The 21,648-nt window shown below is 41.9% G+C and overlaps 2 protein-coding genes across 2 annotated transcripts in view; one reads left to right on the top strand and one right to left on the bottom strand.

The window, feature by feature from the left end:
* The window catches only part of LOC141810283 (laminin subunit beta-1-like), a 28,750-nt gene extending 14,465 nt beyond the window's left edge, over positions 1-14,285 (top strand). The window contains exons 15-33 of the mRNA XM_074697680.1: positions 847-980; positions 1,060-1,180; positions 1,281-1,467; positions 1,551-1,694; positions 1,769-2,000; positions 3,326-3,489; positions 3,607-3,831; positions 3,912-4,129; positions 4,683-4,779; positions 9,830-10,199; positions 10,285-10,469; positions 10,572-10,813; positions 10,900-11,091; positions 11,166-11,310; positions 11,391-11,598; positions 11,783-11,924; positions 13,395-13,571; positions 13,658-13,817; positions 13,903-14,285. Of these exons, the coding sequence (XP_074553781.1) occupies positions 847-980; positions 1,060-1,180; positions 1,281-1,467; positions 1,551-1,694; positions 1,769-2,000; positions 3,326-3,489; positions 3,607-3,831; positions 3,912-4,129; positions 4,683-4,779; positions 9,830-10,199; positions 10,285-10,469; positions 10,572-10,813; positions 10,900-11,091; positions 11,166-11,310; positions 11,391-11,598; positions 11,783-11,924; positions 13,395-13,571; positions 13,658-13,817; positions 13,903-14,039 (3,480 nt within the window). The 3' untranslated portion in view covers positions 14,040-14,285. The remainder of the gene's footprint in view (positions 1-846; positions 981-1,059; positions 1,181-1,280; positions 1,468-1,550; positions 1,695-1,768; positions 2,001-3,325; positions 3,490-3,606; positions 3,832-3,911; positions 4,130-4,682; positions 4,780-9,829; positions 10,200-10,284; positions 10,470-10,571; positions 10,814-10,899; positions 11,092-11,165; positions 11,311-11,390; positions 11,599-11,782; positions 11,925-13,394; positions 13,572-13,657; positions 13,818-13,902) is intronic.
* Positions 14,286-14,313: 28 nt separating this feature from the next.
* eri1 (exoribonuclease 1) lies at positions 14,314-19,185 on the bottom strand. Its single transcript, XM_074697682.1, has 7 exons — positions 18,764-19,185; positions 16,969-17,147; positions 15,623-15,839; positions 15,462-15,545; positions 15,271-15,380; positions 15,075-15,189; positions 14,314-14,994 (listed from the first exon to the last, which is right to left on the bottom strand). The coding sequence occupies exons 1-7, from the start codon at positions 18,833-18,835 to the stop codon at positions 14,752-14,754; spliced, it is 1,020 nt and encodes a 339-aa protein (XP_074553783.1). The 5' UTR covers positions 18,836-19,185; the 3' UTR covers positions 14,314-14,751.
* Between the last annotated feature and the right edge of the window lie 2,463 nt (positions 19,186-21,648).

The following is a 21,648-nucleotide window of genomic DNA, read 5'->3' as shown; positions in this document are numbered from 1 at the left end:
CTTGTAATAAATCAGCAACACAGAAGAAGAGACATTTAGCAAAAAAGGACCAGACTAATAAAGAAAATAGTAACAGCCGATGAAGAAGACCAAGAAAACCAATGCTAGTAATGAGTACAGGAGAAAAAAACCCTAACATTGGTATTTTTAATTCTGACTTATAGTTGGAATTATAACAAAAAATAGTCTGAATTTAGGAAAACTTTTTGAGTCCTGAGAAAAAGTTGTGAAACCAGAGAAAAGAGCTGGAATTTTGAGTGGAGAAAGTCGAAACTCTCACGACGAAAAAAGGTAAAGTTTTGAGGGAAAAGGTTGATTTTCTGAGAGAGAGAAAAAAACAGATTTTTTTACAGGAAAAAAGTTGGAATTATAAGAAAAAGTTGTATTCAAGTTTGGGAGAAAAAGTCAAAAGTTTGAGGGGGGAAAGTTGAAAATTGCAGGGGAAAAAGTTGGAATTCTGATTGGGAAAAATGTCAAAATTCTGTGTGGAGGAAGTTGGAATTTGGAGGGAAAAAGTTGTAATTTTCAGAGTTGAAAGTTGGAATTTAAATGGTTAATAAAAACATCTGAATTCTACAAAAAGTATTCAGAAATGTGAAAATAAAAGGGTCCGAAGTATAAATAAAAAATTTGATTTCTTAGAGAAAAGTCTCATTCTAGGATAAAAAGTTAAGTTTCTCAGAGAAAAGTTGTCAGACTGAATCTTGACAAGAAATTTTAGTGGCTTAAACCTCTGCCATCCAAAAGAGAAGAAGCTAGCTCCTTCCTGTTACTTGTTGAAGATGAGTGGAGCTGCTGTGACTTTGGAGAACCGTATTTTATATTTAGAGGTCTTTTATTTTGCAGCTGCCCGAGCAGTGGGAGCAGGTGAACGTCCGCGTGCAGCGCCCCGTCTTCAACCCTCCAAACTACTCCAGCCACTGCAGCAACTCCATCCAGAGCGGAGACGAGCAGTTCATCTCTCTGCCGCCAGGATCCAGGTGAAACACGAGTTACTGGTTTGTTTCTCTGCTGCGACACAAACATGACAAACAGCTGATCTTCTGTTGTGTGATTCAGACACGTGCTGCTGCTGAGGCCGGTGTGCTTCGAGAAAGGATTGAACTACACCATACGTCTGACGCTGCCTCTCTACTCGTCCATCAGCGCCATCCAGAGCCCGTACACGCTCATCGACTCTGTAGGTTACACGTCGACACACATCAGATCATCTCAAAGGAATATCTGACAGCGCTATCTCATCTTCCATCCTCCCTTGTCTCCTCCTCGTCTCCTCGTAGCTGGTGCTGATTCCCCGGGTCAGCGAGATGGACATGTTTCATGGGAGTGAAGGTGAGGGAGCGTGGGATACGTTCCAGCGATACCGCTGTCTGGAGAGCAGCCAGAGCGTGGTCAAAAGCCCCATGACCGACATCTGTAACGACTACATCTTCAGCGTCTCTGCTCTGCTGCACAAAGGAGCCATGGGTGAGAAATGAGAGGGATGGAAGTGAAAGATTGGTTTTATTTCAGGTCATTCTCGTTAAATCCTTCTCCTTTTCGTTTCCCAGCTTGTCAGTGTGACCCTCAGGGCTCGCTCAGCGGCGTCTGTGACCCCAGCGGAGGTCAGTGTCGCTGTCGCCCAAACGTTGTCGGCAGGAACTGCGACCACTGCGCTCCAGCCACGTACCTGTTCAGCCCAGCCGGCTGCAGACGTGAGTGTTTGGTGTAGCATCGCGCTCTGACTCTGAGTTATTACAAACAGCACTGATTGAATTCTCCTCCTCAGCCTGCGATTGTGACGTCGGAGGTTCGGTCAGCTCCTTCTGCCACGAGGCGACCGGTCAGTGTCAGTGCGTCCCGGGGGCCACAGGGCGTCACTGCTCCGCCTGTCTGCCGGGTTTCTGGGGTTTCCCTCACTGCAGACCATGTCAGTGTAACGGACACAGCGAGTACTGCCACCCTCAGACCGGAGAGTGTCAGGGCTGCAGAGACTTCACCACCGGGCATCACTGTGAGAGGTCAGAGGAGATCCTGAGCTCAGTGAACTTTGAATACTGCTTAATATAAGGCCTAAAACTCATATTTTTTATTTTGCTTTAAATCAGAAAACTGAGGAAAAGTCAGAATTGTGACGGAGTGAAAGTGTTTAAAATTTAACAAAAAGAAAAGTCAGAATTATTAAGCTCAAGGAAAAAAGGTCAGGAAAGTGAATTTCAGGGAAAATGTGATTAAATGGGGGGAATGTTTGAATTTTTGAGGAGGAAAATTTTGTGATTTCAGGGGCAAAATGTTGGATATTTTAGGGAGAATATGTTGGGATTTTAGTGAGAAAAATTTGGGGATTTTTAGGACAAAATGATGAATTTTTCAGGGAGAAAATGTTGGGGTTTGAGGCGGGGAATTTGGGAATTTTTGGGGGGATTTTGTTGGGATATTTGGAAGAAAAATGTTGGGATGTCTAGGGGGGAAATGTTGGGTTTTAGTGGAAAATGTTAGGATTTGAGGGATAAAAATGAAGTATTTTTAGAAGACAAATGTTGGGATTTGGCAGGGAAAATGTTGGAATTTTTAGGCGGGAAAATATTGGGCTTTTCAGGAAAAAAATTACAGGATTTTGAGTAAATAAATATTAGGATTTGAGGGGAAAATTTTTGGAATTTTTAGGGAAAAAATGTTGGGATTTCTAGGAGAAAATGATGGGATTTTTAGGAGGAAAATATGAGTTATTTTGGGGATGTTGCGATTTTTTTTTTTTTTTCAGTTTTTAGTCATAGAAATGTAGGATTTGTTGGAGACAGTGTTGGGAATTGATGTTGAAAAGGTTGGGATTTATTGGAGAAAGTGTTGAGATCATTTAAAGAAAATGTTGGAAATTCAAGGGGGTGAAATGTTAGGATTTTTAGGAAATAACAGGATTTTGAGGAGAAAAATGTTAGGATTTGAGGGGAAAATTGGGAATTTTTAGGGAGAAAATGTTGGGATTTTTAGGAAGAAAATGTAAGCTTTTTTAGAAGAAAGATGAAATTTTTAAAGGGGGATTTTCAGATTTAAGGAGTAAAAATGTAGAATTTTTTGGAGGGGATAATGTTGGGAATTGATGTTGAAAAGGTTGAAACTTATGGGGGAAAATGTTGGGATTTTTTTAGAGGGAAAATGTTTGGACTCTTCAGGATGACTTATTTACAGGATCTTGAGGATTCTGTTTTTCACCTTTTCTTAAGCTCAGTCAGAAGTTAAATCAGTCACATTTTGTCCAAACACCTGGAAACACAAAGTCTCATCAGAGAGGTCAGAGTGAACCTGTCTGGTAGAGACTCTCCTCCACTGTTACCTGTTCTTCCAGGTGTCTGGATGGTTACCACGGTGACCCAGAGCTGGGGTCAGGCGGTCACTGTCGGCCCTGCATGTGCCCTGACGGACCTCGCAGCGGACGCCAGTTCTCCGACAGCTGTTACCTCCTGTCTGAGTCCAGCCAGCTGGTGTGTGTGTGCAGCGCGGGCTACAAAGGTAAACACACACACAGATACGTTTTCATACACACACCTTTTTAAGACGATCAAAGTGTCACACGTCACACGTTTGTCACCAAGTCGTTTGACTCTCCTCCTGTCCGTCCTCACTCAGGGCCCAGGTGTGATCAGTGCGCTCCAGGTTACTTCGGGAACCCGCTGGTCCCCGGAGGTCGCTGCCTGCCCTGTCAGTGCAACAACAACATCGACATGCACGACCCGGGGTCATGTGACGCTCGCACGGGCTCCTGTCTGAAGTGTCTGTACCACACGGAGGGCTACGCCTGTCAGCACTGTAAGCTGGGTTACTACGGCAACGCTGGGACGCAGAGCTGCAGGAGTGAGTGCAGAGGATCCTGAGGCGTAAACGTTCAAACGCTCAGACTCTCCTGGAGGTTAACGCTTGTTTCCTGGTTGCAGAGTGCATGTGTTACTCCCCGGGCACGGTGCCTCAGGCGTGCTCCTCCCCCGACGAGTGTCAGTGTAACCAGCTCAGCGGTCAGTGCGCCTGTTTGCCCAACGTCGTCGGTCAGAACTGCGACCGCTGCGCCCCTGAAACCTGGAACCTCGCCAGCGGCTCGGGCTGCCAGCGCTGCGACTGCGACCCGGTCCACTCCTTCAGCTCCTCCTGCGACGTGGTGAGTCAGTGATTAAACCAAACATCAGTCTGCTGCTCCACATCTCTTTTGTTTCCAGATTTTTCTGACACAATTCAAGGATATTTTCCTAAAACCCTCAGAGAGCAGAGCTGCAGAGAGCCTCAGTGAGTCACTGCGTCCCGCTCTGATCACACAGGCTCCTGTTTGTGTAATCTTTTCAAAGATGGACTCCAGCTGTGCTCCCAGGTTCTGCCTGTGTTTAGACTCAAACCTGGAAACAAGGAGCAGAATAATGTGCACTCTCTCAGACACAAACACTGGGGTTTCTGTGTTTACTGGCCGCTCTCCATCACAGGAAGGAAGTTTCAGAATACTCAGAGGAATAACTGAATCCACATTTCTCTGAGAGGAGCGACTGAGAGCAAAACACAAAGAGCTTTTGTGTCTGAATGAGAATGAAAACACTTCCTTTGAGTCACAGATCATGAGATCTAACAGAGAATCCACTGTCAGAGGTTTTATTTCTTAACATAACCCTGACCTGTGATCGTTTCACCCTACCTGATGGTTTCTTGCTCCTGTCTCTCTGCAGGTCACGGGACAGTGTTCGTGTAAACCAGGTTTTGGTGGGAAGACGTGTCGGGAGTGCAGAGAGCTCTTCTGGGGGGATCCAGAGGTCAAATGTCACGGTAGGTCGTCACACCTCAGCGGTGGCATCTTCATTTCTTCAAACATTTTTTAACCTTAAAAGAAGCTGTGAGGAGGATCTGTTTTAATGTGACTACAGCGCCACCTTCTGGCCTGGAGTCTCACACACACTGTCGTAAAGATGTGACTCTTAAGCTGCGAGTGTTTTCTTTGTTCAAGTCAACTTTTTACCCAATACAACGCCACGAAGTAAGAGATTTATCAGTCAGTTACGTAGCGCTACGGTTTGAAATGTGACAACAAGCTAATGTTGTGAATTTGTACTGTTCGTCACCTACAATTAGCGCTGCTAGCAGCCCGTTGCTACAACGTATCCGTAGACTAACATGTCAACAACACAACCTGTCTCAAGTCGGCATTAAAAAACACTCAAGGGGGAAACTTTAAGGAAAACTAGAAATCAAAAATAATATTATTTAACAAAGACAAACAAAGAATCTGCCAGAGACGGTGTCTAAATCAAAAGGTTTTTCCTATCAATCGAAAAACGAATCAATCGTTCCCCTGAGCACCCAGTGTGTAATGTAAATGCCAGCCAAAATAAGGCTCCAAACAGACTTTTCCAACTCGAAACGATATAAAAATCCTAACCGAATAAAACTAACCCCCTTATCCTTTTTAAAGTTCTTTACATTGTCTTTCGCACAGTCTTTTGTCTTCGTCGCCCTCAACGGAAAGTATTGTAAATCCACCAGGAAAGGAAAGTTAATCTACACACAAAAAAATACTTAATGGATCACCAGAAAACCTCTGGTATACCAGGGAAAAAATGGCAAATGAAAGATGACTTCACCAACTCCTTGGACGTTAATCTAAGGCAGCTCCTAGCGCACCTCCTGGGTGACAATTCAACGGGAGTTGGACCGTGATACACTCGTTAACTACCCTCGAGCTCTTTTATTTTTACGCTTCATTGCTTCTTGTACCGGGCTGTTTGTTACTTTTCTTTTATTCCAGGTTCTTACTACCCAGGCACGCCTGTCTCTATTTCTCTTTCCTGGCGGTTCTCCTCTTCGCCTCCTTCATGAGGCCATGTTTTTAGCTTTCATTTTTTAAACATAAACCAATCGAGGGATTATTTGTTCATCAACAACGGCGGATGAACTGGAAAAACTGGATATATTTGAGCTCTCTATATTAAAGAACTTATGGGCATAAATCTGGGTAAAGTGATACACCCCCATGTTCTTAACTCCACTCATCCTGTTCTATTTTTTTTTTTTGTGTGTGTGTGTGTTTTAGGTTCAGTAATTAAATCAGTTTAATCATTATCATACATGTAGAAAGTAATCTATATTTAATTTGAAAATATTTGTGATACTATTGCTCTTATCATTGTTGTTACCACCTTGCAACTAGATATTGTTTGCAATAGAAGTAACAGATAAAGGAAGGTGCATATGAGACAACAAGTTATTATAATTTCTCAGATTTTTAGTTATTTTGTGTCCAATTATTTTTATATATGTATTTATTTTTTATTAATATTTTTTATTAATATTATTGTTATTATTATATTATTCACTTAGTTTATTATTATAATTGTTGTAGTTATAATTTATAATTTTACTTTGTTATTTATAATTTTTTATTTTTAGTTTTTTTATTATAAACAACAGCTGATGCGAGCGCAACTTGGGTGCAGAGGCACTGCGTAGTAGGAGGAGTTAACCATCAAAAACGGACGGCAAAATGCTCCCAGGTTTGTGAAATAGCAGTGAGTGGACAGTAGAGATCAGCAAGTGGATAAATATTAGGTGGTTAACTGGTAACTCTCGGCCGTTAATCACAGCTGCCGTCGGCTGAAAGTCAACAGTTAGCATTAGATTAGCCCTTTTAGCCTTTAGCTCGTGTTCTATCTCTCTCCTGTTTCTCTTTCTTCTGCTCTTTTGTCCTTTTTCTGTCTGACAGTTAGGCTCCAGTGTCCACCATCACTACAAAATTAATCACAAAAAATCGATTTCAGCAGAGAAAAACAATCTAGTCTTGTTCGACTCGATCAGGAAGCTTTATTTGTGCTGATAATCTCATTTGAAAGCGTGCATTAGGATCAGGCAGATCTCTAGAATACGGACGAACGCTCTGAGTTTTCCTCAGAGTCTGAATCCACCAGGCCTGGACTGCAGCCACACTCACTTCCTGCTTTTTTCGGGAGCTTGTTGACGTTCGCTCTGTTCCTCAGCGGGTCAGACTGTCAGAGAGAGGTCAGGTGAAGAACGCCGCCTGCTGAAAACACGCTCAGTCAGGTCGTAAAGCATTCGTCCCTGCCTAAAATGGACTTGACGAGTCTTAAACAGCGTTAAATCTCAGAGCAGACTAACAATGGTCAGCATCACTGTCCCAACACTTCCTGTGCTCCTCTCCTGTGTTTATACTTCCTTTAAAACTCATCATGTCTCTTTCCTCCTGCTTGTTTTGTGACTTTCTCATGGGGTTTGATTTCCTCTCCGTCATCCTGTTGGAGAGCTTCAGATGTTTTCCTGTACGAGCTGCTCTTACTCCTGTGTTTTAAAGAGACGCTGGTTTTTAGTGAACAGCGCTGAAACTTTACGTTCGTCTGGCTCACCTTCAGAGAGAAAAACAGGCAGGGAGCGAAAGAGGATCTGGGAATGACCCCTCGTTCCCGTTTTATGGGAACCAGATGTTCTCCAAAACTCCCAGGCATCCCGTTTTCGTCATGCACCAACGCCCAGAGGGCCGAGGAATCCTGAAATATTCCCGCTGTACTCCCCGGAGATCTCTGAGGCCCTCAGAGCAGCTGGAGCGTCCGCACAGATGATCCAGCGACGTATGGAATCATGGGAAATGTGAGCGTCTGCAGCCGGCGTACGGACAGATGTGTGGGAGGAGAAGTGGAGCTGTGTGAGAAAGGACGGATGACAGGATCGGCTGCAGCTGGGAGGCGAAGGATGGTGGCGTTGGGTGGGGTCTGAGGGGGTGAAGCGGCAGCTGCCGTCAGAGCGCGGCTGGAGTCGCCTGAAATGACCCGTGATCAGCGCTCAGGTCCAAAACCTTCAAGGTCACAGAGACTTCAAACCAGACCTCCACCTTCAGCTCCATAAATCACATAAATAAACCCAGAAACTCTGGTGGAGGAAAACTCTCTGAGAGTGCATTCCTTCCTCCTCCTCCTCCTCCTCCTCCTCCTCCTCCTCCTCCTCCTCCTCGTCTCCTCCACAGAGAGGGAGGCCTGGACGTTCAGGGGTCAGTGTGATCTCTGAGGTCAGGTTCATGTCTCTGTTTTCTGGAGGTGCTGGAGGTTGAATAAAGTCTGTGTCCGACTGATTTATTCCCCCAGAGAATAAATCACATAAAACACATTTAGCTCCAGAGCTTGAATCGTTTAAAGAAAAGCTCTCATCCACAAATTGTCTTAGAAAACTGTTTTCAAAAAAATATTTCTGCATCACAAAGATTCAGCTATCAGAGATGGGACGATACACTTTTCTTCTGATACAAATCTTTTACATTCTTTAGGGTGTAGATTCAGTTTCAATTGCGATATTTGATATTTCCAGTTTTTGCTATTTTTAGTTTGCTCCTTTAGCACCAGACCATGTGAAAAAGTTAAATGATGATGTCTTCAGACTATATCAGGACACATATTTCCCCCTTAAATGAAGGATTAAAATAAAAAAATAAATAAAAAAAAGGTTTATGAGCAATAAAATCCCGATACTACATTTTTTCCCCATCCCTTTCAGGCATAGAAAGGGGGCGCCAGACTCACAGGTTTCACTGTTTTTCATCTGATAATGGACAAAGAACTAAATTTTACTGTTTTATAATGTTTTTATTTTAATGATCATTAATTGAAATATTTTTTCTGTTTTACGTCTTTTTTTTTGATCAATGAATAACAAACGTGTGGGTGAATAACTCTGTGTACTTAAGGGTGTGTGTATATATTTATTTAGCCTTGAATTTCTCTTAGGATCATAAAGTATCTATCATATCCAATTTTTAGCTTTTGATATCACAACACTGTTTATTTTCTTATTTATTTATTTTTTTGTTTATTTTTCTCTTCTCTCAGATATTATTTTGACAAAAAGATCATTTTTGATTTGGTATTCATTTCATGTTAGCATTTAAAGTAGTAGTGGTAGTAGTAGTACTAAAGTTTATTTCGGACAAAAAAAAAATAACAATAATAGTAATAAAAATATAGTAATTAATAATGACAATGATGAGAACAATAAACAAAAAAACAAACAAAATAAACTTAACAGAAGCCAAACACATAAAAAACTAAGCAATAAAACATATCAATTGATTAAATAAATTATATATCCGAAACCAATTTTCTGCTCATTATATATAGATAGATATATTTTCAACAATATGATATAATATAATTAATAGAAATCCATTTACAGTATATATTTATCATTGTCATCAATGATAAATCATATCAGACAAATAAAGTTTAAAGATTCGCCTCCATTTATTTATGTATTTTTTTAATCAATGTGGAAACAGAGAGAAAAAAAAAGAAAAAGTGAGTGCAAGTTAATTAACAAAAAATAAAAATTAAAAATAATTTTGATGATATGAGGTGTAGATTTGGCCCACAATGAAATCAAATATGATTCAATAAAAAAGTAAAAAATGTTCTTATCAACAGACTTTTTGTCTTTATTGTACAGTAATTTAAAAACCATCTGGGTCTTGCTGAGTCGATCATCTTTATCTCTGTAAGGACGTGGTCCTGCTGGCTGTCCAAACTAGGGATGCACTGATCCTGGTACATGGTATCGGCCTGATCCAGACCCTCAAAGCTGGATCAGGAATCGGTGGGAAAAGAAGGAGCTCAACTTAACTCTGAGGCTAAACTCTGATTTAGTCTGTGGGGTTTAAAAGTTCACACTTGAAAAGTTATTTCTGTAAATTCTGAAGCTTTTTCTTTATTAAACTCCTGATAAACTTTTTAACACTTATGGTTTAAACCACCAGTTCCCAAACAAACTGATTCTGCTGAAGTAAAAAGTTTTTGTACCTTTAAGTAAAATCGTTGTCTTCTGTTTCCAGCGTGCGACTGTAACCCTCTGGGGATCTCCGGCGAGCAGTGCCACCGCGCCACGGGTCAGTGCGCCTGCGTGGAGGGCGTCTCCGGCCTCAAGTGTGACGAGTGCGCCAGAGGCTACCAGGGCGAGTTCCCCAACTGCGAACGCTGCGACCCGTGCTTCGCCGTCTGGGACACCGTGGTCGGCGAGCTGACCAATCAGACCCATCGTCTGGAGGCGCAAGTCTCCGAGCTGAAGACGACGGGAGTGACGGCGCCGTACAAAGAGCTGATCGGAAGCCTGGAGACCAACATCAAGGCTGTGAAGGAAATAATCGAGAGCAACCCGGCGAGGGCGAAGCTGGAGCAGATTCAGGAGCTCATGAACCACATCACGTATGTGGAGAAACACACGGATCCACGAAGAGACGTTAAGAACACGTTAGTCTTTTCATTCTGAGTGTTTTTGTTTTTATTCCAGAGGCGTGATGTCCTACGTCAACATCAAACTGAACACGACGGAGGAAGGCCTCAACGCTCTGCACAGCGACGCCAACGCCACCGACTCCAACCTGGACGCTCTGAAGGAAGAGGCCGACCAGCTGGAGCGGAGCGTCAAGGAGCTGAGACAGGAAGTGTACAACGCCAAGAACGCCAACATCCAGGGTTTGTTTACGTTTTAGGGTTTGTTTACGTTTAGGGGCTCTGGAGGATAAATCAGAGGATCGTCGGCGTAACGTCGAAACCTCTTCTCTGTGTGTTTTTCAGGCGCCATGGACACCATTTCCGCTGCATACCGCCAGTCGACAGAAGCTGAGATTCGTGCCAACGCCTCCACCAGCGTCCCCGGGAACACTCTAGAGCGTTCAGCCTCCCTACGGAAAGCCACGGAGGACAAACTGAGCGGCGGTCAGAAAGAATTCAACCGCAAGCTCCAAAGAAACTCCCAGAAACTCGACAAGCTGTCGAACGAGCTGGACAAACACGACCTGACGCCTCTGAGCGAGAAGGTCGGAGACACTTCCTGATGTTTCTGCTTCTGTCAGAAAAACGACGACGCCACCGTACGCTGACGACGCTCTCTTTGTCTCTACAGATGTGTGGCGATGGAGAAAGCTGCTACCCCTGTGGCGGTTTGGGTTGTGTCGGCGAGGACGGAGCATCTCAGTGTGGCGGGGACGGCTGCAAAGGTGTCGCCACAACTTCTCAGAGCGCTCTGAAGTCAGCCAAAGACCTGGACCAGGAGATCCTCAACGCCATGCAGGAGGTGGACAAGCTGTCCAGGATGGTAAGAGACGAGGAGGTGATGGGAAAACAAAACACGAAGAAGCAAATCTGTAACGTTTGTGTTTCTCTCCTGAGGTTTGGGAGGCTAACACCAAAGCTAACAAAGCCAAAGTGGACGCTCAGGAGGTGCTGGTCAAATCCAACCGGAGCAAGGAGCGGGTGGAGCAGAGCAACGAGCAGCTCCGCAACCTCATCAAGGAGATCCGGGACCTGCTGACCAGTGAGCTGGACTCAGACCGTCCTGATCTTCACTGACGAGCGTCACAGTCGTCTCATTCATTCATGTTTTTGTTTTTCCAGACGAAAAGGCCGACGTCTCCGTGATCGAGGCCGTGGCCAATGAGGTGCTGGCTCTGGAGATGCCGACGTCGTCTGAGAAGCTGAAGGAGCTGACGAAGGAGATCAAGGAGAAGGTCGGCACCCTGACCAGCGTGGAGGAGATCCTGACGCAGAGCACGGCCGACATCCAGGCGGCGGAGGCGCTGCTCCTCCAGGCGAAGGCTGCCAGGTAAAACAGGAACAACGTGCACCAGCTTTTCCTTCAACGTCTACCTTCTTTAACTCTGTCGCTTAAACACAAATGCAGATTAAAACCATGAATTCAAGTAAAAATCTTCTTAAAAAAACAGATTCTGAAGTTTGTGAAGTGAAACTCTGACTCTGAGGTTAATGAAATCATCGTCTGTTCACAGCGAGAAGGCGACGAACATGAAGGAAACAGCCGACGTCGTGAAGGAAGCTCTGGAGGAGTCAGACCGCGCTCAGACCATCGCCATGGACGCCATCGAGCTCGCCCAGAACAACACGAAGGGAACGCTGGACCTGCTGGTCTCTGTGAGTCGATCAACGACACACTCCAACACTTCTTTTACCACCAGGTTTTTTAGTCATTTACGGATCCAGACTCATTTTGCAGGACTGGCTCCTTGAGAAGTGGCTCCTTGTTTTGAAGGAGAAACAAACGCAAAACAGCGAAGGTTTTACTCAAAACAGAAAGAGAAGAAATACCTGAGAAATATCGGTCCATCCAGTCTCTCAAGGTCAGAAGTGAAACATTATCCCCTCACTGAAGTCTGGATCGTAAATTGTCTTAAATTTACCGTAAATTTGGTGAGCCGATGACAAAGTACTATGACCTGCCGTAAAACTTCTAATAGTGTGTATTTTTTTGCGATTTATTTCACTAATTAAATTGCAGTAAATAGGAGAGTTAGCGATTAATGTGTGTTATACGGTACGATTGGGACGTGAGTGACGTAAGCGACGTACCGTCAGCGTCAGTGTGCGTGACTAACGCCATTTACGGTTGTTAAAGGGAAGGATGCAGACATGGAGAAATGTAAATTCAACCCAAAATGGAAGGATGAGGATTTTTTTAAGCGGTGGTCGGCTCCCGCTGAAAATAGCAAAGCCGTCGAGTCACACATGACGGCAAAGAAAACCACCACCACCGCTGCGACGCCACCTTTCAGTCGACTCTAATAAGTTTCGTTTCAACGCTGGAGACTTTTCCAGGATTAAAAAAAAGGGGAATCCTACTGAGCCATGACAGAGACGGCCTTAAATGTTATTTTTTTTATTCTTGAGTATGGTTAAGTGCAATGCAGTGTGTTTTTTACCATAATGCAACTTTAATCTGCTATGTTGGCTCTTTTCTGCATCACATTTGAAAAAAAAAATGGTGGAAAAAAGAGAAAACGTCAACTGTGAGTTGTGAATGAAATTTTGGAGTTTTAAATATTTGTTTTGGTCTAAAGAACGTCTTAAAAAGCTTTAAATTTGGCTTTTTAAATGGTGCAAGAACCCTGTCCTCACAGTCTTACCCGCTCAGAAAACCTCCAAAAGGGGGCGCTCATGAGCCAAAACCACTTCACCTGGCTCCTCTGGATGTAAAGGAGCGTCCTGAAGACGAAACTCAGACATTTCTCACTCCTTCCTCTCTCCTTCCTGAGTGGAGATTTGGCGCCACCTAGTGTTCATTTTTAGGAACTGACTCCTGATGTTCACATGGATGAAAACGAGCGTTCATCAGCAGATTGTTTCTGTGTCTTTAGAAAAGTTGAATTTTGGAAATATGAAAAACTAAAAGTTAAATCAACACGTGACAAAGTTTTTGTCGACAAGAAACTTTTTTAAATCGGCAAAAACAGATTTTAAAAAATGAAGATAAAACTATTTTTTGAGACATTAAACAAAATCTGCTTCACATTTTGGACATTTGACTACAGCTGTTGCATCTGTGTGTGTGTGTGTGTGTGTGTGTGTGTGTGTGTGTGTGTGTGTGTGTGTGTGTGTGTGTGTCAGGTGGAGTCGGAGACGGCCGACTCGGAGCTGAAGCTCAGCAACACGACGGGTCGTCTGGTCCAGCTGGAGCGCGAGGTCGGCCTCCTCAGACAGAACGACCTGGAGGTGACCCGGCTCGCTGACTCGGCTGATTGGACCGCCGACCAGGCCCGACTGACAGCGGAGGAGGCCCAGCAGGTCTGTGTCTCACACACACACACACACACACACACACTGACACACCCTCAGCTCTGCACACGCTCACACTCCTCCGCTCTGTGCAGGAGTTTGACCTGGAGGTCAAAGAGCGCTTCGAGGACGTGAAGGACCAGGTGGAGGACAAAGGCGAGGCGGCGCTGCAGGCGAAGAAGAAAGCCGGCGAGCTGCAGGAGGAGGCGAAGGAGCTGCTCCTTCAGAGCACCAGCAAGCTGCGGAGACTCCAGGGTAACCACACGTTCACACACGTTTTCACACACACCAAGGTCATACGTGTGGTTTCTCTCACTCACGCCTCTTCCTCTGGTTTCAGAGCTGGAGAACTCGTACGAGTCCAACCAGAGGATCCTGGAGTCCAAAGCCGAGGAGCTGGCCCAGCTGGAGCGAGCCGTGCGTCAGATCCTGGACGACATCAGCCAGAAGGTGACGCTGTACAGCACCTGTCTGTGATCCACCCAGACCAATGAGCGCCAAAAAACCACAGAACGAGTCCAAGTCCTCAAGGAACAAACGTTTTTACTGAGTCAGCGAACAAGTCCAGCTCTGCATGAGCCAGGAAGAGTTTCAGAGTCCAGATCAAAGCTGCCAGAGACCGTTAAGGTGTTGAAGTCCCAAAGGAGACCAGCTCAGGGACACGAGTCTAAACCCAAAACTGTCTGAGAGGATTTTTACACGTACTTAGAAAGATTTTAAAAAATATGAAAATTTACAATTTTGATTTCAAAATAAAGCTACTGATACACCCCAAAGACTTCACCTGTGTTTTATTTTGAAAGGTCTGAACTGAGTCTTTAACAAACGATGCGATGAGACGACGACTGACTTCAACAACAGATTTATTCATCTTTCAGAGACATTTAAAGTTTTATTTTCTTTTCAGCTTCAGGAAACACGACCTGAAGTTTACTCATCCACAGCTTCCCGTGACAGCTTCCTGTGACAGCTTCCTGTGACGCTCCATAAGGCAGGGTGACGGAGGCGTCCTCCAGGAAACGCCAGAATAAAGAGGAACGATCTGTTTTTAGACGTCTGCTGTAGAAAAATATCACCTCTGGGTCTCAGATCTGAGCGCTGACCCCCTTTAGTCCGACTCGTCACCTCGACATCCACCCAGACCCGATCCAGGACGCAGATGTTTGGTTTCTCAGTTCGTGACGTTTCATTAACTCCTGCTGTGCGGCCCGTGCGGAGGCGGAGCTCCCTCCACGGGCGCCGAGCTGGGGACGGAGAGCAGCTGGCCGGCGTGGATGCGTTCGTTGACGCGGAGCTGGCAGCCGTCCTGCAGCATGCGCAGAGCGATCTTGGCGATGTTGCGCGAGTCGTCGAGGCCGGAGTGAGGGCGGCCTTCGTACTTCAGACCCAGCTTCTCCAGCATGGTGCTCAGCTTGGTCTGGGAGCGCGGGACCTGAGGGGGGACGCGGATCAGCGTCAGCGTCTTCCTGAAACATCATCCTTCCTCAAACATCCTTCCTGAAACAAACTCACCTTGTAGAAGTTTCCGTACAACTTCCTGATGTTGATCCACTTCTTGGCAAACTGAGGGTATCTGATGCCGCTGATCCGACACTGGATGTTGAGGAACTTGCTCATGTCCCAGGCGCTAAAGGAGGAGGAGGAGGAGGAGAGTTACCGTCAGCTCAGACATCGTTAGAGTTTAGTCTGAGTCGTGTTTTGAACTCACCCGTCTGTGAGGATGGCGTATTTGTACTTGGTGCCGAGCTCTCGCTCTCGCAGCCAGTCCACCACCCGCTGAAGCACAGCAGGAAACGTGTCGGCGTCATCCACCATTTTCTGAAACAAACACACGTCAGCGACAGAAACAGACGATTTTAAAGAGACACACACGTCTCCTTAACCAACCGACCAACCGACCTGTGTGATCCCCGTGAGCTTCACACAGAAGTCTGAGAGCTTCGGGTTCAGCTCTGGTCGCACGTACTCCTGATACGAGTCCACCTTTAGGATGAAACACACACGATCAGACACTCGCAGCTCACGCTTTGACCTGAAACCTGAGCAGAAACCAGACTCACGATCTCCAGCGTGTGCGTGTTGACGAGCACCAGAGGGAACTCGATGATCTCGTGGTGGAAGTCAGCGGGGTTGTCCTCCTCGCACGTGGCCTCGAAGTCGACCACGCAGATGTAGTCGTAGAAGGTGTCTGTGGGGCCGCCCTCTGCTGCCGACTGCGACAGCTTCTGCTTCTTATAATGACTCTTCAGCCTCTTCTTCATCACATCCTTCACGCCTCTGCATGGGGAGAGGGAAACAGTTCAGGGTTCCTACAGCTTAAGCCAAGTTAAATTTAAGACTATTAAAGACTTTTTTTAAGCCGTTTGAAATCAAATTTAAGACCAAGTCGACAACGAACCACAATTGAAACAAACAAAACAAAATAAAAACACCACATGATTTACCTGGGTGAGAGGCCATTTTGACCCAATGTTTATTTTAAATAAAACATCACTTTTTGTCTTCTTTTTAACCCAATTTTTACAACTTTATGCCTATTTTTTTGGCCACTGTCAGAAACATTTTTGTAATTTTTACATTTTTTCAAATTTAATATCAAATTTAATTCACAATTTTGCTGCCAAAGACTATTTTTTTAAGCTACCTATGGATTTTTTTACACATTTTTCCCCTTTTTTTTTGCAATTTCATACCTGTTTTGCACCTATTTATTACCTTTTTTCCACTTTTGTACCATTTTTGCCCAGTTTTTGCAATTTCATCCCTTTGTTTACCTTTATTCATACACTTTGTCCCACTTCTGGACCATTTTTATCTTTTTAAGCCCGTTTTCATAACTTTTTTTCTAGTTTGCCTCCATTTTTTTTTTTTGACCACTGTCAGAAACATTTTTGGAATTTTTACATGTTTTTGACATTAAATTTTCTATTTAATTTCCAATTTTGCTGCCATAATCAATTTTCTAAGCCACTTTTGGATTTTTTTTTGCCAGTTTTTCACCTTTTTTTCCCTCTCCAGGCACTGTAGTTAAAACCAAGACATGCGTCTGCTCTGAAAGATCCTGGTGCAGCCACATCACTGATTTGTTAGTTCTGCTTTTGTGATTACACAATGTTGCCATGACAATAAATCAGTGAATTCTTTTTGAAAAATATATACATTTTGCTGAATATTTTTGAGTTCAATCTAACATAAATCTTATTAATGTGGTTAAATTTTTAAGACTTCTGAAAATTGGATTTGAGACATTTTAATGCCAATTAAGGCCTTATTTTTAGAATTATGAATTCAATGCCTTTTAAGACTTTTCAAGGATCCCCGGGAACCCTGTCATCAAATACCTTTAAAGGCTTCTCTGCATTTTATTTAAGTATTTAACATCACATTAGTTCCCTCTGATTCCCACCTCGTGTCCAGCCGCAGCTCTGATAACTTCTTCCTCAGCTCGTCCTTCGACATGCGGTTGATGTGTCCGTTGGCGAGGGCGATCTCTTTGTACACAGGATGGCTGAAGTCGCTGTTGGACTGAGACGGGGACACCGTGGGAGCTGAATCCTCGGGACAAATCCTGTCGCAGGGTTTGGTCTGTGGAGGAATGAAGTCAGGATATAAAAAAGTTACACACAAAGCAACAACAACAGCGTGGATTCAGTTTGAACAGTCAGAAAAATTAAGGATTTGATGATTTACAGGAGAGCACAGGCCACAAATGTGAGATAAACATCTTTTCTTTACAAACAAGGAAAAACATCTCAAAAAAAGAAGAATATCACGTACTAATAAAGTTTTATTTGCTGTTAAAGTATTATTATTCATCAATATGAAGGATTTTTTCTTTACTTTCGCAAAGATATGAATAATTTGTTTTTCTTTGGCTTTGATACCCTTATGCTTTTCATGTTTATGTCCTTTTCAAAATAAAATTCCACTGAAATTTTGATTTGATTTGATTTATTTAGGATCCACCATTAGTTACAGCAAATATGCAGTAGTTATTCTTCCTGGGGTCCACATATTACACTTTCAACAAAAAATATCATCTTTTTAAGCGTGCCTATATACACTACACTCACAACATTCACACAGTAGCTCTATTGACACAATAATCTAAATATGAGAGAACTAGTGCCTGGATAAGTTGTTTGATCATGTAGCTTGGTATAAACTTCTTACGATGTCTTACCACTGCCATGCCTCTGCCCATCTTTATCACTATCTGATTTATATAACTATTCCACAACATTTAATCATTAATAATTATTCCTAATTTTTGCACTTTCTATACTCTTTCTTACTTTTGTTTTCTTAAATGCTGCGGTGACTCCTGAATTTCCCCTCTGGATAAATAAAGTATTTTCTATTCTATTCTATTCTATTCTATTCTAATAACTTTACCAGTGGCTTTTGCTCTATGTGTTTATTTCCTACGCTCAAATTCAAGACTGGTGCTGATTTCAGCCAATATTTACAGCCTCGAACCGTGGATTTTGTCTTTTCAATACTAAGAGCTGGTCTATTTTCTGTAACCCACTCCTTTAAAAGCCTTAGTTCTTTATTCAACACTTCATTCAACTCTTCTGCAGGGCTTACTGAATCATATACTGTGACATCATCAGCATACATAACTATGTTGGCAGACTTTAATACCAATGGCAAATCATTTATAAATGTGTTTCAAGACAATTAAAAGTGCCAAATAACAAAGAATAAAATACTTATTAATGTTTGAAAATGATGTAAATTTAAATTAAAGTTTTTTTTTTTTAGAAAAAAAAAAAAATTGTATTTATTCGCTGGTTGACTGTGAACCAACAATAACAATCAGTGACCATTTGCTTGTTCTCCGTCGATGCTTTTATTTAGGTTATTTCTTAAAATAATTTGGCAGTATTTTTTCGGCATGTTTCTAAAGTGTCATTTAAATAATACATTTTTTATATATTTATCAAATGAATTATTTTAAAAGTGAATTTAGCTGAAAAAATGAACAAACTATCAGTTTAGCAGCTGGTTCCTCTGCTTTTGTTCGTATATGAGACGTGAAATACGTCCCCGAGGATCGATTTATAGAAACTAGAGGAAAAAAATGTTGTTTCTACATATGTTCTTAGAAACTAAAGTTGTTTTAAGTCTTTAAACTTAATAAAATAAGCGTTGAAGCAGCTGCTCAGCCGTTGAAAGAGCTCGGAGCTAGCACCAACCTCCTCCTCTCCTGTCTCTGACATCTTCCCGTTGACGTCCTCAGCCTGAATGTTTTCCTTGTGCTCATCCATTTAAAGTGACTCTGAATCCAGCGGGAGTCCAGTGTTAATAACCATAAATATATATATTATTAATCTATGCAGCTGTATACAAAAGACGAGGAGCCTTCAGAGCTCACATCTGCTAACGGAAACTGCTCAAACACACGGAGCTCTGATTTCTTCTTCGTTTATCGATGTGACGTCTCTAAAAATAACATCGACACCTTTCCTGATTATAAAACATGAAACTATTTAAAATTAAGACTCATTTTAGATGAAAAAGTCCTAAATACGCGACAAAAGCAGTTTTTTATCCATTAGGTCGGAACACGTAACTTTTACTAGTACGGACTTCCGGTTTGCGCCAAAACAACACACTGCTCACTGCTGCCAGCGTGCGGTAGGGAGGAGGAACAGCAGGTCAAACATGAAAATGCCATTTTCAGGCTTTTTTGGACACTGGTCGCTTTTTTTCCCCATTTATGATTAAATTTAAATTGAATTAAATTCACCATGTTTCATATTTGCATTAATGTGGGTTTTTTTGTTATTTTTGATTTATTTGATGACATCAGTTGTTTTTTTTTCTTGCAGCTTAGGGTGATTCTCAAAATATTTTTTGCTCAGTCTCTTTTTGAAAATGGATTTTGAGTTCATTTTTTTAATATCTTTTTCACACAGCAAAACGCATTTTACTTTTTTTTATTTTAATTTCCACAAACCTTTGTCGAAGCTGGAATAAAACAATGTTTATTTTTATACTTATTTTTATTTACTTATCCGTGTTCTTTCATGAATTATTGTGGCACATTTCTGGAAAAAAAAAGGGGTTTTATTATTATTATTATTATTATTATTATTATTATTATTATTATTATTATATTTTATTTTATTTATTTATCTATTTTTGATTATAGAGCTTTATTTATCTGGTAGTCCTTAGCACTTATAAAATTATTGTTAACACGTTTTGAATACTGTCTCCTTAATGTTCTGTAATACGTTCTCAATTAACCATATTTTCTAATAAGAGTAGCTTCATTTTATTTTCTAAAAAAGAAAAAAGGCAATTGTTTCTCATGCTTGTGTAATTTAAAGGTTATGCAATAAAAAATGCAACGAATGTCAAAAAAAAAAATCTTCTGATTGTTTTTTTCTTGTGTTTTTGAATGTTTCTGTTTTTTTTCCTAACCTTTGTTACATGGCTAACTGTCCCTTAAGGAAATTCAACGTTTTGTCCCTTTAAGACCATAAATTTATCCCAAATCCTTAAACATCACAATATGTAAGTATTAAATGTGGTTTAAGGATGTGCTAAAATTATGGATTATATCTTTGTCTTTGTGAAGACAATGTGAAACTCAATTTAGAAAAACTAAAACATGTATGAGAGATTTTTCTGCGGCACTTCTCTTATATGACAGCTAGGTGGCAGTGTCATCCCTGCTTCATCCTGCGTGGCCTCCTCCACTTCATGTACAGTAGACCTCCTGCTGTAAACGTGTCCAAACAAACGCTGTGGATCCAGGTGTTTGAACCTGACCTGACCCGCTGCGGGCCACGCTCCTCTCCTCCTGATGAAATGAACTCTGGCAGAAAGAGGGCGGCAGTGTGCGAGGCCATGAGCAGGAGCAGCAGGAGCAGCAGGAGCAGCAGGAGCGGCAGGAGCAGCAGGAGCAGCTGAGCGGGTGAAACATGGACTGAATTATGAATCAGAGGTCGGCAAAGTGGATAAAAAATTAATAATGGAGGTAGCAGCGGACGCTCGGCCTGCTGCTTGCTTTATAACCAGTTACATCCGTCAGTGAAGAGTGTTAAACACCAGACACTGAGGGAAAGAGTCAACATCAGCCCCCCCAGCTTTTCTACATCACAAACATAAAGTAAGAAATCTGGATTTTAAAGCTAAATGTGCAGAATTTAAACCTCGAAATCCCCCGAAAACCTTGAAAACGCTCTGATATAAATACAGAACGAGATCTGAACGGGATCTTAATGAGACATGCTGAAATGATGAGGTCATAGCATAATGACTTCCTGATTGGTTCATTTAAATTTGGAGGGGCTCAAAATGCTTTCTGTGTCGGGATACTTTGATAAATCTATTGGCTTTAAATAGTTTTACAAATGTTTTTTTTTTTTTGTTGATTAAAATTTTTTACGTTTTTTTTCACCAGATTTGCTGAAATGATGAGGTCATGCATTCTGATCACCTGATTGGTTGGTGAATAAATGGGAGGGGCTGGGCCACAAAAAAACAAACTGTCTGTTTATGTTCTCTTTTATGTTTTTCTTTTTTTGTTTAATTTTTTTTTTCATTTTTTAAATAAATTATGAATACCTGTTTTGCTTAACTTTAACTTTTTAATTATTTTTTTATTTTCAATTTTCCTGTCTAAAGCAGACAAAACATCCCTGTTTTTTTCCTTTTATGTGAAGAAAATTATGAATATTTCAAAATAAGAGTGGATAATAAATCACAAACCCCCAAAAAATCTTAGGAAAACAAACTGTCCATTTATGTTTCCTTTTTGGTTTTTCTTTTTAATTTTTTTTTTAACATTTTTTAATAAATTATGAATTTCTCTTTTGCTCTCTTTACTTGAACTTTTTTATTATTTTCTATAATTATTTAATTTTTTCAGTTTTGCTGTCCATTTATCCCATTTTGGCCTTTTATGTGAAGAAAAACATGAATATTTCAAAATAAAAGTGGATAATAAATCACAAAACCCTGAAACATCTTAGAAAAACAAACTGTCCATTAATCTTTTCTTTTTAGTTTTTCTTTTTTTAATTTTAATTTAATTCTTACATTTTTTAAATAAATTATGAATGCCTGT

This window comes from Halichoeres trimaculatus, unplaced genomic scaffold (genome assembly GCF_033239565.1).
Source record: "Halichoeres trimaculatus isolate MK-OKI-2021-1 unplaced genomic scaffold, fHalTri1.1 fHalTri1_scaffold_21, whole genome shotgun sequence".
Taxonomy (NCBI): Eukaryota; Metazoa; Chordata; class Actinopteri; order Labriformes; family Labridae; genus Halichoeres; species Halichoeres trimaculatus.
This window is presented reverse-complemented; position numbering and strand designations above follow the sequence as displayed.